The sequence below is a fragment of the Phoca vitulina genome, unplaced genomic scaffold (genome assembly GCF_004348235.1).
Source record: "Phoca vitulina isolate PV1807 unplaced genomic scaffold, GSC_HSeal_1.0 scaffold82, whole genome shotgun sequence".
NCBI classification, from domain to species: domain Eukaryota; kingdom Metazoa; phylum Chordata; class Mammalia; order Carnivora; family Phocidae; genus Phoca; species Phoca vitulina.
The window spans coordinates 5,581,116-5,598,296 of record NW_022589785.1 but is presented as its reverse complement, the minus strand read 5'-3'; the positions used below and the strand labels follow the sequence as shown (position 1 = coordinate 5,598,296).

Below are 17,181 nucleotides of genomic sequence, written 5' to 3'. Positions count from 1 at the left end.
AACCTAAATGTCCACATATAGGAGAAAGGTTGAATAAACCATAGTGTATGGTACATCTATACATGGAACACTATGCACCTGTAATAAAGAATTGAGGAGGATTTCCATGTACCAATACGGCGTGATTTCCAGGTGTGTCATGGCTCCCCAAGACTACCTACAGGTTTGGGGATTCCCTGGAACTCACAGGACTCAGCACATGGTCATATTTGTAGCTAAGGTTAATTGTAACAAAGGATATAAAGCAGTCAGCAAAGGGGAAGAATGGTGCAAAGTCCAGAAGATCTCAGGTGCTAGCTTCCAAGAGTCCTCTCCCACTGTAGTCACATACATACACATACTTCTCCAGGAACAAACTGTGACAACACATGTGAAATGTGGCCTACCACGGAAGCTTTTTAGAACCCAGGGTTTTTACTGGGTGCTGGTCACACAGGGATCTTCTTCCTGGCACATACCAAAATTCCAGACTTCCAGAAGGAAAGCAGGTGTTCCAACATATACCCCATTATCATATGGGTGCACCGAGCCACTCTTATCATTAGGGAATGTTGGAAACTCTCCCAAATAAAAGTTCCCAGATGAGCCAAGGCAACCCTTGCAAGCAGGCCTTTCTAAGGATAACAGGCCTGCTGTGTTAACTCTTTTCTGCAAACTGGGATATGCTGGTAAATGAAAAGAGCAAAGGGCAAGTAAACATCTATTGTATCCTCTCTTTCATTCAAGAAAGAAGGGGAGACAAGTATACAAGTATCTGCTTGTTTGTATAAAGCACACACGTGTACACATAGGAAGGATAAACCAGAAATGAATGGGTTTGATTACCTGTAAGAAGCCACTGGGAGCAGGGTAGAGAGTGCGGGAATGGGACAGAAGGAACAGGAGGAAGTGTCACTTCTCTGAGTACATCTTTTTGTATTGTTCTGAGGCTGTACCTGAAGAATAACTAACTAGACAACCAGGATGTGAGGGGAATCCAGAATTAAATAAAAACTCTAACAAATGATTCTTAACTATATTACAAATGAATAATGAAACCACACTAAGGGAGGGGAGATAAAGAAGAAAAGTAACCCAAATACCTTTGGGAAACAGTATTTTGACTATATACTTTTAAGTCTAAATCCAATAACCCCCCCCCAAATTATTATTATTATTATTTTTGTTTTTTGAGAGAGAGAGAGCATGCAAGCAGGGGGTTGGTGCAGAGCGAGAGGGAGAAAGAGAATCTTAAGCAGGCTTCATGCCCAGTGCAGAGCCTGATGCGGGGCTTGATCTCCTGACCTGAGATCATGACCTGAGCCGAAATCAAGAGTTGGACACTTAACTAACTGAGCCACCCAGGTACCCCAAATTTTAGTAGATTTGTTTTTCACAGGGGTGTGACTTAGCAATTCCTAAACCACTGTATGTGTGTTCTAGGATTGAGCAAATAGGTAAGTATTGTGAATAATGAGAATGAGCCAGGCTTCTTACTAATAGAACAAAATTACAGATACGGGTGGGTTGAGGGCTAGAATGAACCCTGTGGTATGGAACTAGAATTGGAGTTATCAGTATGAACTTCCTGTTTTTAATATACGTAGATAGATAGAGAAATGCGTACTATACATGTGTGGGTATGTGAGGTGGGGTCTAGATGGAGTGGGGGGGTTCTAGATACAGTTTTCAATATATGTAGGTAGATACAGAAATGCACTATATATGTGTGGGTATGTGAGGTGGGTGACACCTCATAGCAGCGAGTTCTTGGTTTCTAAATAACATTTTCCAATTAAAGGAACCAAGACTTTTTGGGAAAATGTTTTGGAGGCTGGCACAAGAGAAAATACAAGATAAGTTTGGAACAGTTTATGGCTAATGCTTAGAAAATTAGGAGACCTAACAAAAGGACACAGGAGCCAACTTGAAAGGACTCCCAGTGGCTAAGACTGGGACAATTTGAGCTTAAATAATGATAATAATGAATTATAACTCATAGAATAAAGCAGGTATCATGAGCCCATGCTGATATAAAATACTTGAATAAATAACTTGAAAAAAAAAGTTCTTAAAGAATTCTAGTTAATAAATATAAAAGGAATCATGGCAAGAAATCTCCATCTGGCAACCATCACAGTAATAGTCATCTCAAGCAAGAATCCTCAATGGATGTTAAAACTAGTGGCTAAAAGTTTAAATGAGAAACAGGTATTTACATTGTCTCCAAATATCTCCCCCATAAGATACTTAGTAGTTACATAGTAACAGAATCATTACAAGGTATACAAAGGAGAAGATAATCACAGTGGAGAAACCTGACAGACCCCCACCTGAACCAAGTGTTGGAAGTTCACCTCCACAGGAATGAGGACCCCCCCCCCAAAGCCATGTACCTCTTGAGAGGATCCACCGAGAACCAACATCACTTCTGTGAGATTCCTGCCACCAAAATGCATAACCATAATCTGATGAAACATCAAACCCAAATCGAGGGACTTTGTTTTCAAAAGTGTCAAAGTCACAAAAGATGAGTATCTGAGGAACTATCTCAGTTTAAGGGAGAACTTAAGGAGACATGATGACTAAATCATCATGGGAGCCTGGATTGGATCCAGGTCCTGAAAAAGGACCTTGGGAAGCCATTAATAAGAGTTGAGTAAATTCTATAGTTAATATTATATTAATAGCAGTTTGCTGGTCTTAATAACTATATGGTGGTTATGTGTAAGATAGTAACATTAAGGAAAGCTTGATGAAGACCACAGAAATTTTTTGAATGGTATTTGCAAACTATTTTTTAATACACCTGAGAAAAATTACCTCTAAATCAATTGTTTAAAAACATTAAAAATTTTTAAATATAATAATAGTAAAAACAACCAAAAAAAACCCTTCTTATTTGAGGGAGACAGAATTTAAGTCAATAGGAAAGGTACTTTTTCACATCTAGGCCAGTTTAGAAATGGGTTAGGTGTGGGGAAGTCATGTTTCTGAAGAGGCTGAATGACTGAATGTCCGGAATATAGCAGAGGGGGTTCTAGTTTGGACAAGCAACCTGAGAGCTGTTCTTTTCCCATCCCAAGGTTCTGTGATTTATTTTTAATAGCCTTTAGCAGCATTCCACAAAGTTCTTTTCCTTCGGCTGTTCCTCATCTCAAACCAGCAAAGAGGCCCAGTTGGGCACTGCCTCGGGTTTGCGGCACAGTGAGTACTCAAAGATTACCACTTACCCACTCCTCTGTTCCCTCTGGACCAAAATCCGTCACGACAGGAAAAGTAGTGACTTCAGCAGAACCTGGCTCCAGCAATAAGAACTTGCTGTAATTGTGAAAGACAGACACCTAGGCTTCCAGGGCATGCATTGTATGAATCGAATGAATTTAACAGAGTCCAGTTTGCTTGGTGAATTTCCCAGTTCAAGGAGAAGGACTGCACTCATTTTTAGAATTAGAAGTTTGCACTTTCCTATATCATGATTTCTGATGAAGCCTAAACTGGTTTAAATTCACTTGTTTAATCACATTTGAAGTCATTATAGGTTTTTGTTGTTGTTAAAAGAAAAAACAAAATGTGTTATTTTATGAAGCAACTTATTTATTTTTATTTTTTTTAAAGATTTTATGTATTTATTTGACAGAGAGAGACAGCGAGAGAGGGAACACAAGCAGGGGAAGTGGGAGAGGGAAAAGCGATGCGGGACTCGATCCCAGGACCCTGAGATCATGACCTGAGCCGAAGGCAGACGCTTAACGACTGAGCCACCCAGGCGCCCGACTTATTTTTTTTTAATCTTTTTTTTTTTTCCCAAAGATTATTTATTTATTTATTTGAGAGAGAGAGACACAGCGAGAGAGGGAACACAAGCAGGGGGAGTGGAAGAGGGAGAAGCAGGCTTTCCACACAGCAGGGAGCCCGATGCGGGGCTCGATCCCAGGACCATGGGATCATGACCTGAGCTGAAGGCAGACGCTTAACAACTGAGCTACCCAGGCGCCCCTGAAGCAACTTATTTTTAAATGTTGGTGTTAAATTATTTTTTTGCTTTTTTGTATTGTGGTAAACGCACATAACATAAAATTTACCATTTTAATCATTTGTAAGTGTACAGTTCAGTGGCATTAAGCACATTCACATTGTTGTATAACCATCAACACCATCCATCTCCAGAACTGTTTTCATTTTCCCAAGCTGAAACTCTGTACCCATTAAACACTAACTCCCCATTACACCCTCCCCCCAGTCCCTGGCTACCATCATTCTCCTTTCTGTCTATGAATCTGTCTACTCTAGGGACCTCATCTAAGTGGAATCATACGGTCTTTGTCCTTTTGTGACTGCACTTAACATTTTTTTAAAGATCCACTTAAAAAAATAAAATATTCTAACCATGAAATACTTCAATCATTGAAATACTTCAATCGTGAAAAGGAGAACCAGCAAAAAATAATTCTTTCCTGCCTTATGATTGTGTCAAAAAGGCATAAAAGCTTATAATTAATAATTTGGTGCTTTGATCAGGAAACTACTCTGTTATTGAGGAGGAGAGAAGAAGGCCAAAAAGGAAGGAGGGGAAAGTATCAGAACAGGCTCAGTGGCGGGGACAGCTGCAAGAGTCAGACTGAATGGTGAAAGAAAGAATTCAGTTCTGAACTCACTTGTAGGACAAAGGTCAACAACTCTGGTGTACGCAGAGGTTACCAGCCAGGATGTGGACAACATTGGTATTATTTAAGAATAACATAGAAAGAGATGGGTATGTGATATTCCACATAGATGATTTAACATTGAAAACTATACAGTGAGTGGTTGTTTCTTTTTTCCCCCTTCAACATATGCTTGTTCTTTTGTTTTTCCTGGTACTTAGATAAAAGCTGTAGGGTGTTTAAGTTTTTATATATTTTACTTTTTTTTTTTTCTTTTACCTCTCATAGTGGTTGATGTGCCTGCATTGAATGTGTTATAAAAGCTTTGGTTCCAGGATATGATACTTTATTTGTGCTCAACACAGACACAGAAAAAGTTCTGATTGTCTGTTATTTGTTAGCTGCACACATGAAGAGTCAGTATACATTTTTGACAGATATTTGAAGCTGTCTGGACAGGGGACATCAAGTGAGGACGCACAGTGGCTGTTGATCACTTGAACCATGTTATGCTTTTGGAGAAACTTGTTTTTTAATGGCATGTTCATCAGACCCAATCTTGTGCAATTTGTATGGCTTCACTTAAATGAAAGCCCGTTGAACTAAATGCCCATTAAGCTTATTTACTTCTTACCCTAAGACTCTGTGATCCTACATGAAATTTGTGGTAGAGTATAGGAGCTTGCTATTTGCCTAAAAGGATATCTTGGTGGAAGGAATTCACATTCGGTGATTTAAAGGTGGAAAAAGTCTGAACTTCGTGCTGTTAGTAGTAAAACCGGTGGCCATAACCTGTTCTCCAGGTCTGCCAGGGCACTGTTGTCCACACAGTGATGGTTTGCCCTGTAACATCTCATGTTGTTAAAAGTGACAGAAAATTGCCCAAAGCACCAGTGGTGTATTGCTGAGACTAAGAGAGAACTTTCTCCTAATTATTATAGCAGTTCTCAGATAATCATTTGGGGGGGGTGGTTATTATCAAATGCCTTTCCCAGCTAAGGTGATCAGTGCCTTACTTAAAGTCACCAGTTGTTTCCCTGAATTGAAATACATGAAGGAAAATTCCTTTTTAAGCTCTGTAAGGATGATTTAAAGTTACTGTTCTACAGCTGTTCCTTTCTAAATATGCAAGGGGTAGGAAACTGAAAGATCCATTTAGAGATATAAAAGTTTCTTTTATTTTCAGAGTATTCTTCACTATGAACATAATCATGGCTATTTCTACAAATGCCACGTAGTAGGAAGAATCTCATTTGCTGCATATTGTTGCCCCATCATTGCACACTTCAGTGTATAGACAGTCCCATCTGAAGGTGGGGCAGTCACTGCCCTTCTTACTCATCTGTCTCTGCCTCCAGCTCAGGAAGCTCAAGTTTTGGAGGAGTTCAGTGGAGTCTGGTTACAAGCAGGACTCACAGCTCAGAGATAAATCAGGCCCTTGAGGAGCTTGTAACTTACCCTGCGTAAAAAGCTGAAGAGCCTGATGTATATTCATTTCCTTCCTTTAGATATTTGTGTTGTTCTCCTACTCTAAACTAGTCTCACAGAAATGAATCAGAGAATTGCATCTTTTCCAGGACATACAACTTTTAATGGGAAATAGATTACAGATGAACAGTAAGAATGGTTTTTCAAGACCTTTCTAAAATCTGTCACCACTTTGAAGTATCAAAAGTTAATTTTAATTCTAAGCACTTGGCAGGAGGATAGTATATTGGATGTGCAAGGCAGAGAATCTGTTTGCTGTTGATTTGAAAATGAATTTGTACTGTTTTGTGGCATTTCTTACTTTATACAGCTAATAGAGTATTATAAACTATAGCAGTTACCTCACTTGATGGCGAAAGAAGATCTTGGAAGTTGATTCATTCAAAACAGATTTTGCAGAATCTAGGTGGAAGAGAAAATGTTTAGGACTCTACCTCTAAAAATCCTGAAAGTTAGAACATTTAGCCTATAAAATATTACAAGAAAAGGAAATTGATAAATTTCTGCAAGTGTTTATTATATGATTAGCTGACCTTGAGGGGGTTGGGGGAATGACAGGATCATTACGCTGCATGTCCACTGCTTGCAGGTGGGCTGTTCTGTTCTCTCATCCACACTTGAGGCCCACACTTGGTAGAGTTCCCACCTGATATGGAGATTACCCACCACTGTGGTGGTGGTAGTTGCCAGGGGAGGGGGGTCCTCGCATCTGACCTCAGCCTCACAGTCTGTTTTCTTTTCAACCCAGTCAATTTCTGATCATATTTAAGACTTTGAACTTTATAGGGCCTTCAGCCATCTGAGGGTTCTTAACTCAGAACCTTTTAAGAGAAGTCAGCAAGGCAGAGGGAGAGGGGAATCACTTACTCCTAGCTTCTGCTTCTCTTCTTCCCTATTACAAATCGTGACTAACGAAGAAGAAGGGGACATGGCTGAAGCAATTGGCTTGGCACTCCACCAGGGTATTTTGAGTCCTCCAGCTAAGAACCTTAGAGCAGCAGGTGGAGCAAAACTAAAATTCCAGCAGCCCCTCTAGGGGCAGGAGTCAGTATGGTTGGTTGTACAAGCTTATCACAGTTCATTCTGAAGGAACTATATAGAACTTGTATGTTGCTGACCTGAGCTCAGCTCTTACTTTGCAGGCCCAAAAAAGCTTAGTCAATCCAGATGACATCCTAGGATCTATTGGTGATAGTTCTATTTGGCTTTTCTCACAGAAAGGGATAACAAGTGTCTAAGCTCTAATGGATGATGAGAGCTTCTGTTTATGGAACACCCAGTGCTGACAGGGTGTCTTGCTAGGTGTTACTGTGGTCCCCATTATTCTTATAGCCAACTTAAGCTTGTTCTTAGTGCTATATAGCTAGTAGATAGGAGTCCTGAGGTTGGAGCAGAGCCCTGTCTGACTCCTCATCCCATAATCTTTTACTCCAGCACTCTGCCTTTTCCATAGAGTATTAACCTGAAAAAGTAATTCTGAGTAGCGTCTAATGTCACACCCCATTCAGCCTGAGAACTGGAACAGCAAGAGAAGTATCATTTTGGAGAAAGAATCAAATGTAACTACAAATAAAGATGTTTCCATAATCTCTTATTTTGAAATAATTTGAGACTTACAGAAAAGTTGCACAAATAGTACAAAGAATTCCCATATACCTTTCATGCAAATTCCTCACATGCTAACATTTTACCACATTTGCTTTTTTTTTTCCTGAATAATTTGAGAGTATAGTTGCAGACATGTTGCCTAAATATTTCAATGTATATTTCCTAGCAAACAAAGACATTCTGATACATGACCACAGTAAGTTGATCAAAATCAAGCAATTAACACTGATCCAAGTATTTTTATTTAATCCACAGACCATATTCAAATTTGGTCAATTGTTATACTGATGTCTTTTGCAGCAAAAGAAAAGAAAATAGTTTTTTTGGTCTAGGAAAAATCTAGGATCACTTGTGGCATTCAATTGGCATGTCTCTTTAATCTCCTTTAATATGTAACAATTCCTCAGCTCATGACCTCGACACTTTTGAAGAATACAGGCCATGTATTTTGTAGAATTTCCCCCAGTTTGGACTTGTCTGGTGTTTTCTCATGATTAGATTCTGGTTATGCATTTTGGCAGCAGGAATCTCACAGAAGTTATGCTGGTTCTTCTTGGTCCATCCTCTCAGGAGGCACATGGCTTTGGGGTGCTTCATTTCTGGGAGGTGAAGTCCATACTTGGTTCAGGTGGGGTCTGCCAGCTTTCTCCACTGTGAAGTTACTATTCTCCCTTATGGAATTATTAAGTATCTCCTGGAGAGATACTTTTGAGACTATGTAAATATTTCTGTTTCTCATTCAAACTTTTAGCCACTAGTTTTAACATCCATTGATGATTTTTGGTTGAGATCATTATTACTGTGATGGTCACCCAGTGGTGATTTTCTAATTCCATCATTCCTTTTATGGTAAGTAAGAGCTTTCTCTTCTCCTCCTTTACAGATAAGTTCGGTCTGGCATCATGCTAGAACTCATACTTCTTTGTCAAACATGGTGGTGTTACCGTAAATTATCTGGGAGATACTTGTTTTTAAGTTCATGCTTTGCAAAAGTATTCCACACTAAGGGAATGAAAAAATAGTCCTGCTTCACATGTGACAGTCCATGCTCTCAGTTCAAATGATAATGTTTTATTTCTGCCTGTATCCACCTTTTCTTGCCACTGCTTTTATCTTCCCTCCCCATTCTGGGTTCTGTTTCCACCACAGAACTTTGCCTAGGGTCCAAATGGCTTTTGCTAGCTTTGAGTTTGTTTGAAGTGCTATAAAAATTATCTAAAGATACAGTAATGATACTACTATCTGTAGATTTAGATGTGTACCATGTCAGTATCTTGCACTTACCAATTAAATCAGTGTGAAAAAAACCTTAAATCTTAGGGCAGGGGGAAAGAGGTGACTGAGAAGGAGAGCTTAGCATAAGTAGAGATCTTAGTTCTATCAGTGTCTCCTAGCTGGTAAACCTTCCCTCCTAGGGCTTGAAGCCATTTGCTGCCATGACGTGTACATTCTGCCACTGACCCCTCCCATTTTTCTGAATTTCTTCTGTAGGATGAAACTGGTTGTCATTGATGGTGTTCTCCTTTGCATGCTCTCCCTCCAGTGAAGGGAGATGAAAAGAAAAAATAGCCCTTCTAAGAAGTTCGGGAACAAAATGCATACATGATCTCTAGAGTGGTTGAGGATTGAGATACTTCCAGTTTGGTGATATTTTCCTTTCAGATGAAATTAAGGTTATGTTGCAGCAATGTGTTTCTTGATTCAGAAGGTATTTAATAGGATCAGCATTTTAAGCCTCTGTTACTGTCCAGACCTCAGGAAACTTGGCTTTTCAAGCTCAAATTCTAGGGAAGTGGCAGTTTTTATTGATTTTATTTCTTTAAATTTGAGGCTTCCTTCAGTTGCCAATCTTTGTGACTGCTATCAAATTTCCAGGAATCCTACTAAAGAGGTTTCTCAGACGGTAATTTGCATTCATGAGTTCAGGTATCTCTGAATCCTCCCTGACCACTGGATTTTCTTCCCGCAGGAAGACCTCCTGATGCAGTCAAGCAAAGAACGTTTATGCACGGGCCTCCCTGAAGACTGTCTGAGGAGTAAAGGTATTTATTTTTCTCTAGTCTTTTCCTTTTTCTACTTATTACACACTGTTTTAGTTCACAGTTTCTTTTTTGCATCAGGAATGCAGGTCCCTGCCTTGCAAGATGGACTTAACTGTAGAAATTCTTGATCTTGCCCATTGACATACTTGAAGATACCTAATATTATTGAGCAGTGCCTTAGGTTTTCTTGTTTTTTGTTTTAATTTTTTAAATTTATTTATTTGACAGAGAGAGACAGGAACATAAGCAGGGGGAGTGGGAGAGGGAGAAGCAGGCTTCCCGCGGAGCAGGGAGCCCAATGCGGGGCTCGATCCCAGGACCCTGGGATCATGACCTGAGCCAAAGGCAGACGCTCAACAACTGAGCCACCCAGGCGCCCCTTTTGTTTTAATTTTTTTAACTTTTTTTTTTTTTTTTTAAGATTTTATTTAAGAGGGAGAGAGGGCACGCAAGCAAACATGGGGAGGGAGGAACAGACAGAGAAGCAGACTCTCCGCTGAGCAGGGAGCCTGATGCAGGGCTGGATCCCAGGACCCTGGGATCATGACCTGAACTGAAGGCAGACACTTAACCGACTGAGCCACCCAGTTTTATGTAATGAATGAATATAAAGCCTCCCCTTTTATATAATGAATCCCTATCGATGTGAAAACTTTTATTTGATTTCATAAAACTAAACTGCCTGTTTGGAAAGGTTAACATGAATGGGGAGGAATTGACCCAGTCCAGTTGAACACTGTGGAGTGCATCCTGTTCCTGTTCCCCTGGACAGGGATGGGAGAAAGCGTTCACTCCAGGTCACCTGTCAAAGCAGTTTCATTTCCATTACTTCGTTTTGCTTCTCAAAACAATGAATGGATATAGGCATCTGAGATATCACCTTTAGATTGATTGATTGATTGATTGAGGAGGAAGCTGAGACCCAAAGAAAGAGTGCTGAGCCAGGATTTTCTCCCCAGGCTGAAAATAATCTTAGGTAACTGTAGAAAGGACTATGTCTATATATTATGCAATTAAAGTTGAAAATACAGAGTAATCAAAACCACAAAAAAAAGGAAAATACAGCAAGTATGTTTAATTATATGAACATTTTGTGATAAAACATCAGATTTGACTCTCTACTTCTTGGCAGCCCAGACAGAAAAGGAAGCACAAATTGTCCTTATGAGAAAGGGTACTTGTCCCACTTTATCACCCTGCTTCCTGCTGCTGGAGATTTCTTCTGTGGCTCAAAGGCTTGGCTGTCCAGTATAGATTAAAACTCTGAGGATGAGAAATGTCCTTTTGTACATGTCTCACCCAGTTCCTAGGGCCTTACTTGGGACCATTTTAGCCCCCCACCCCCGCCCCAAATATCTTTTCAGTAGGGCTCCAGTATTGCTATATTGAGTCTTTGATATATATATATATATTTTTTAAGATTTTATTTATTTGACAGAGAGAGACACAGCAAGAGAGGGAACACAAGCAGGGGGAGTGGGAGAGGGAGAAGCAGGCTTCCTGCAGAGCAGGGAGCCCGATGCGGGGCTTGATCCCAGGACCCTGGGATCATGACCTGAGCCGAAGGCAGATGCTTAACGACTGAGCCACCCAGGCGCCTGAGTCTTTGGTATATTTTTGGTATATTTTCACCCACATCTTAGCACAAGTTTAGTGTCTATTTGTTGAACTACACTTTCATTTAATAACTAAACTGACCTTTAAACAGGAGAATTAGGGGGTGCCTGACTGGCTCAGTTGGTAGAGCATGCAACTCGTGATCTCGGGGTCAGGAATTTGAGCCCCATATTGGGCATAGAGATTACTTAATAAAGAAAAAAAAAATTTTTTTTTAAAAAAGGGTGCCTGACTGACTCGGTCAGTAGAGTATGTAACTCTTGATCTTGGGGTTGTAGGTTCGAGCCCCACGTTGGGTGTAGAGATTACTTAAAAAAAATAAAATCTTTAAAAAAAAATAAAAAGAAAAACAGGAGAATCAGTTATTTTCTATGAGGAAATCTGCCTTCTCAGACTTACCTGGTTACTGTCCACCTAAAAATCTGGTCTACATTGGACATGGATAAGATGAGTTCTTCAGATAAGCTACTTTGTGGCATTTTTCTTCCTGATCTAATACCATTCTTTAATGACTTAAATTGGGAAAATGAATTATTTTTCTTTCTCCAAAGCTGTGTGCAAGGTTCTCAGTTTTAGATGGAGGAACTTGAAAACAGCAGCTCTACTAGAGCTTTAAGCAGCAGTGACCTAGTGCCTGACTGTGATACGTTCTTCCATTCAGTCCCCAGAGAGCCTTCAAAGGTGTCCCTTTGTTACACATGAGGAAACAGCCTCCGCCCAAGCAATCATAGCAAGCAGAAAGGAAGGTTCTATGAAGGCAGGTCTGTGAAGACATGAACACACAAGCTGCTGCCGATTTCAGTTAAACAGATACACATGCTGTCCTGTAATGTGGCCAGCATCTCAGCTCGCTTTGTCAGGGTTAAGGTAAAGCATCTGGCAACCTGTCATTTCCTACAGAATTGAGAAGTAAATGATGTTTCTTGGAAACTTGGTTGTATACTCCCTCTGGGAGCCCCAGCTGCAGAATTTTCACTCTGCTCCAGATCCTGGTCCCACACATTTTAGATGTAGATTTCCCTGATAAAAACTAGTATACCCTTCCTACTTTTGTTTTAAATCTCTACTCTGTTGAATGCTGTGCAAATTGCTTACAGAGTTTTATTTATATTCCATTTTGCTTATTCTGAATGGGGGCACCTCAAAGGTCAGCACTGTGTGATAATTTATAAATTTGCTGAGGAATGAATTTGGGTCCCCTGCACTGAGGTGTTCAGCAAGTGAACCTAAGGCTGCCACACTCTCCCCTTGGTGTATTGTTCTTCCTTCTCTAAATAAATGTCCTGTTCACAGTACTTCCAAGTTAGTGTGATATTCAGAATTTTTAGGTTCTTTACAGTCATGTCTGCTGTAGCTCAGTTAGGTGAAATTAGAAGAAGCTTAATGCTTTAAAAGGACATTTGTGTTAACCGAAAGTCATCTTTAATTGGTAGGATGCTATTTTGCAGATCATTCCTTATTTCTTGATTGCTGTAGGGCAGGCCCGTGAGAAGTGGGCATGGGGGAGCTGTGATGGGTGTTGGATGAGGGGCCATTTCACAAAGGGAGGCTGTCCTCCTGTCAGACACTCTGCTGCCTCTCCTCTTCTACTAGTGTGGCTTTTCTAATGTGGCTTTTTCACCATAATTCTGTTTAATATTTTACAGAACTGACATTATCAAGTTTTTTTGTTTCTGTTGTGTTTTTTTGTTTTTTGTTTTTTCCTGAGTTCCCTGTAACTGGCTTGGTTTGGGAAGGTTGTGACTTAATTCTCACAGTAGCAATCTCCACGAAGGCTTATTTGGGAATTCTCTGAAGTAGGAGAGTCACAAGAAATTGGAAGAGCATTGGAGGGAATACATTTTGATGCAGAGGTGAAAGCAGTCAAGGAGAGAAAAGATACCTTATATAATTTTTGGAACTAGATAGTTTGAATTATTTAGAAGAATTAGAGTTGAAACAATCTTTTAAAGCCCTCTATGTTTGTCATACAAATAAGTATTACAAGTAGATGGAAGAAACCCCATCGATAAACTCCTTATGCTTTGTATGAGTCTAGATTCTTGGAGTTTATTGATTCTTTTTAATACATATAATTGGGAAAGAATATTTCCTGTTTATATTCCTTATTTATGTCATTGTCCTCCTATAATTTGCATCTTAGGGGGAGAAAAGTTGAAAAATCAGCCAGTACCACACCCATTTAATAGCATGAAAGAAGTGTGGACATTTTGGGTACTGAATTTTTTTTTTTACTTTTTTTTAAATTAAGGTATAGGGACCCCTGGGTGGATCAGTCAGTTAAGTGTCTGCCTTCGGTTCAGGTCATGATCCCAGGGTTCTGGGATCAAGCCCCGCATCAGGCTCTGGAGCCTGCTTCTCCCTTTCCCTCTGCTGTTCCCCCTGCTTGTGCTCTCGCTCTCTCTCTGTTAAGTAAATAAATAAAATCTTTTTTAAAAATTAAGGTATAACTTAACCTACACTAAAATTCACCCTTTTTTGTGTGTACAGCCCTGTGAGTTTTGACAAACACTTGTTCAGTTATCACCACAATCAAGATATAGAACATTTCCATCACCCCAGTGATTTCTCACAGGCTTCTTTTATAGTGCATCCCTCTTGCCAGCCTCAGCCATTAGCAGCCACTGATCTTTTTTCTGTCCCTATAGTTTTACGTTTTCCAAAATGTCCCATAAATGTAATCATAGAGGAGAAGCCTTTTTTTTTTTTTTTTTAAAGATTTTATTTATTTATTTGACAGAAAGAGACACAGCAAGAGAGGGAACACAAGCAGGGGGAGTGGGAGAGGGAGAAGCGGGCTTCCCGCTGAGCAGGGAGCCAGATGCAGGGCTCGATCCCAGGACACTGGGATCATGACCTGGGCGGAAGGCAGACGCTTAACGACTGAGCCACCCAGACACCCCAGAGGAGAAGCCTTTAAGTCTGGCTTCTTTCATTTAGCATCGTGCATTTAAGATTCATCCATATAGCTGTGTGTATCAGTACTTCATTGCTGCTTCTTGCTGAAGAGTATCCTGTTGTCTGGTTGTATCACAGCTTGTTTATTTCCCATTGAGGGAAAGTTGAGTTTCCAGTTTGGGCAATTATGAATAAAGCTGCAGTGAACGCTTGTGTACGAGGTTTTGTGTGAACATGAGTTGTCATTTCACCTAGGTGAATACCTAGGCATGACACTGCTGGATCATTTGGAAAGTGTGTTTATTTTGTAAGAAACTACCAAACAGTTTTCCAGAGTGGTTGTACCCTTTGGGACCAGTAGTACATGAGTTCCAGTTAAGGAGTTGAATCCGGATTTGGCAAGCCAGATTTTCAGTGGTCAGAGAAGCTGAGGAGGTGACAATAGCTTGTAGGGTTGTCTGCTGTCTTCCTACCTCTCGGTAGTCTTTGTGAGCCTCCACACAGGAGAGCTTCCTTTTATAGAAGACATTACAATATTGCTAACCCATTGCACATCTTTCTGAGGACGGGATGTAGGATATGCCAAAACGGATGTCATATTTAGTGTCCACAGTCTAACCACTTAATTTTTTGATCCAGGAAAAGGTTTTGACAGAAATGCTATTGAATCCTTGTCAACCTCCAGCATGTCTGTCCCCAGTTATAGTTATATGGAAATAACACCAAAAAAAAGTCTTTTAAGTTTTCTTGTATTACTTATATTATGATTGGAGTGTAAGCACTTTTTAAAAAACAATTTTATTGAGATATAATTTACATCTATAAAGTTCGCCCATTTGAAGTATACAGTTCAGTGGTTTTCTTCTATACTTACAGAACGCAACCATAACCCTAATTTAATTTTCGTTATCCCTAAAGAAACCTTGTTTGTATCCATTAGCATTCATTGTTCATTCCGTTCTTCCTTTTCCCCAACCTCTTCCAGCTACTAATCTGCTCTTGTCTCTATAGATTTGCCATTCTGGACATTTTATATAAATGGGGGCTGGTATTTTATGACTGCTTTCACTTGGCATAAAGATTTTTAAGGTTCATCCATGATCTAGCATATATAAGTGCTTCATGTTTATGGCTGAATAATATTCCATTGTATCCATTTATCTGATGGACATTTGGGTTGTTTCCACTTTTTGGCTATTATTAATCATGCTGTTGTCAGGATTCGTGTATAGGTTTTGTGTGGACATAAATTTTCAGTTCTTTTTTTTTTTTTTAAGATTTTTTTTTTTTTTTATTTGGGGCACCTGGGTGGCTCAGTTAAGCATCTGCCTTCGGTTCAGGTCATGGTCTCCAGGTCCTCGGATCGAGCCCGGCATCAGGCTCCCTGCTCAGCAGGGAGTCTGTTTCTCCCTCTGTTCCTCCCCCTGCCCATGCTTGCTCTCTCTCTCTCTCAAATAAATAAATAAAATCTTAAAAAAAAAAAAAGTTGGACGCTTAACTGACTGAGCCACCCAGATGCCCCAAGATTTTAGTTTTGATGAAGTCCAACTTACCAGTCGTTTTATCACTGTGTTTCAGTATCTTAGCTAAGAAATCATTACCAAAATCATGCAGATTTACTCTTGTGTTTTCTTCTAAGAGTTTTATAGTTTCACCTCTTATATTTAGGTCTCTGATCTACTTTGAGTTAATTTTTTTGTATGATGTGAGACAGGGTCCAAATGTATTCATTTGCATGTGGATATCCAGTTGTCCCAGCGCCATTTGTTGAAAAGCTGTTCTTCTTGGTCCCTTTGTCAAAAATCAGTTGACTGACTATAAATGTTAGAGTTTCTTTCTGGATTCTCAGTTCTAATATCCTTGCTCTTTATTAAATCCATCCTGTGTCAGTGCTACACTGTCTCCATTACTGCAACTTTGTTTTTGAAATCAGGAAGTATGGGGCTACCATCTTTATTCTTTTTCAAGATCATTTTGGCAGTTATGTGTCCCTTGCATTTTCATTTGAGTTTTAGGATTAGTTTGTCAGTTCCTATAAACATAAGCACTTTTTAAACTGTTGTTATAAAACAACAAATCTAGGGCCTTCAGCTGAGGTCATGAAATGCCTGTTTCTAAAAATGGGCTCATACCTCACAGAATACATTTTACCCTCCAGTATACCTAAATACTTTTTTTTAATATGCCACATTTTCTTTATCCATTCATTCATTGGTGGATACTTAGGGTTGTTTCCATGTCTCACCCACCATAAGTAATGCTGGAATGAACATGGGGGTGCGGATATCTTTTCAGAATAGTGATTTCATTTCCTTTAGATGTATACCCAGAAGTGGAGTTGCTGGATGGAGTATACCTAATACTTTGAACAACTTCCCTAACCTTCTCATTCTTCATTCAGACAACATCTATTATGTACCTGCTATGTGCCAAGGTCAGTGTTGGGTACTCAGTCCACAGTGATCATTAAGATCCTATTTCTGCCCTCAAATAGCTCCAGTCTCATGGAGGTGATATATTAAACAAATACTTGAGAAACAATATCGCAGAGGTTTTCATAGAAATACTGTGCAAGGGAGTGGGAACCCAAAGGAGTGGCTAGCCCTAACCAAGTGTGGCCTCTGGCACTTCTAAGAGCTCTACATGTATTAACTCATCTTTACAAGTCCTGCAAAGTGGGTACCATCTTTCTCCCCATATTACAGAAGAGGACTGGGTCAGTATTCCATAGCCTTTAGAAAACTTTCTAATAAACATAATTGCCCAAACTCTCCTTTAAAATTCTTTGAGATTTCCAAGTCAGTGTGGTTAATTATAACCAAGTAAAAGAGTAGGTAGAGTATCCTTTTGCTTTCAAGCTGTACACAACCCCTGTTTTCCTCCCAGCCTTCAGTGTTACACTA

General features: G+C 39.7%; 1 protein-coding gene across 6 annotated transcripts in view; it reads left to right on the top strand.

Moving 5' to 3' along the window:
- PRR14L (proline rich 14 like) overlaps window positions 1-17,181 on the top strand; it is a 51,626-nt gene that overhangs the window by 12,118 nt on the left and 22,327 nt on the right. For all 6 annotated transcript variants that reach the window (XM_032395077.1, XM_032395076.1, XM_032395079.1 and 3 more), the window contains one exon: window positions 9,691-9,763. In XM_032395077.1, the coding sequence (XP_032250968.1) occupies window positions 9,691-9,763 (73 nt within the window). The remainder of the gene's footprint in view (window positions 1-9,690; window positions 9,764-17,181) is intronic.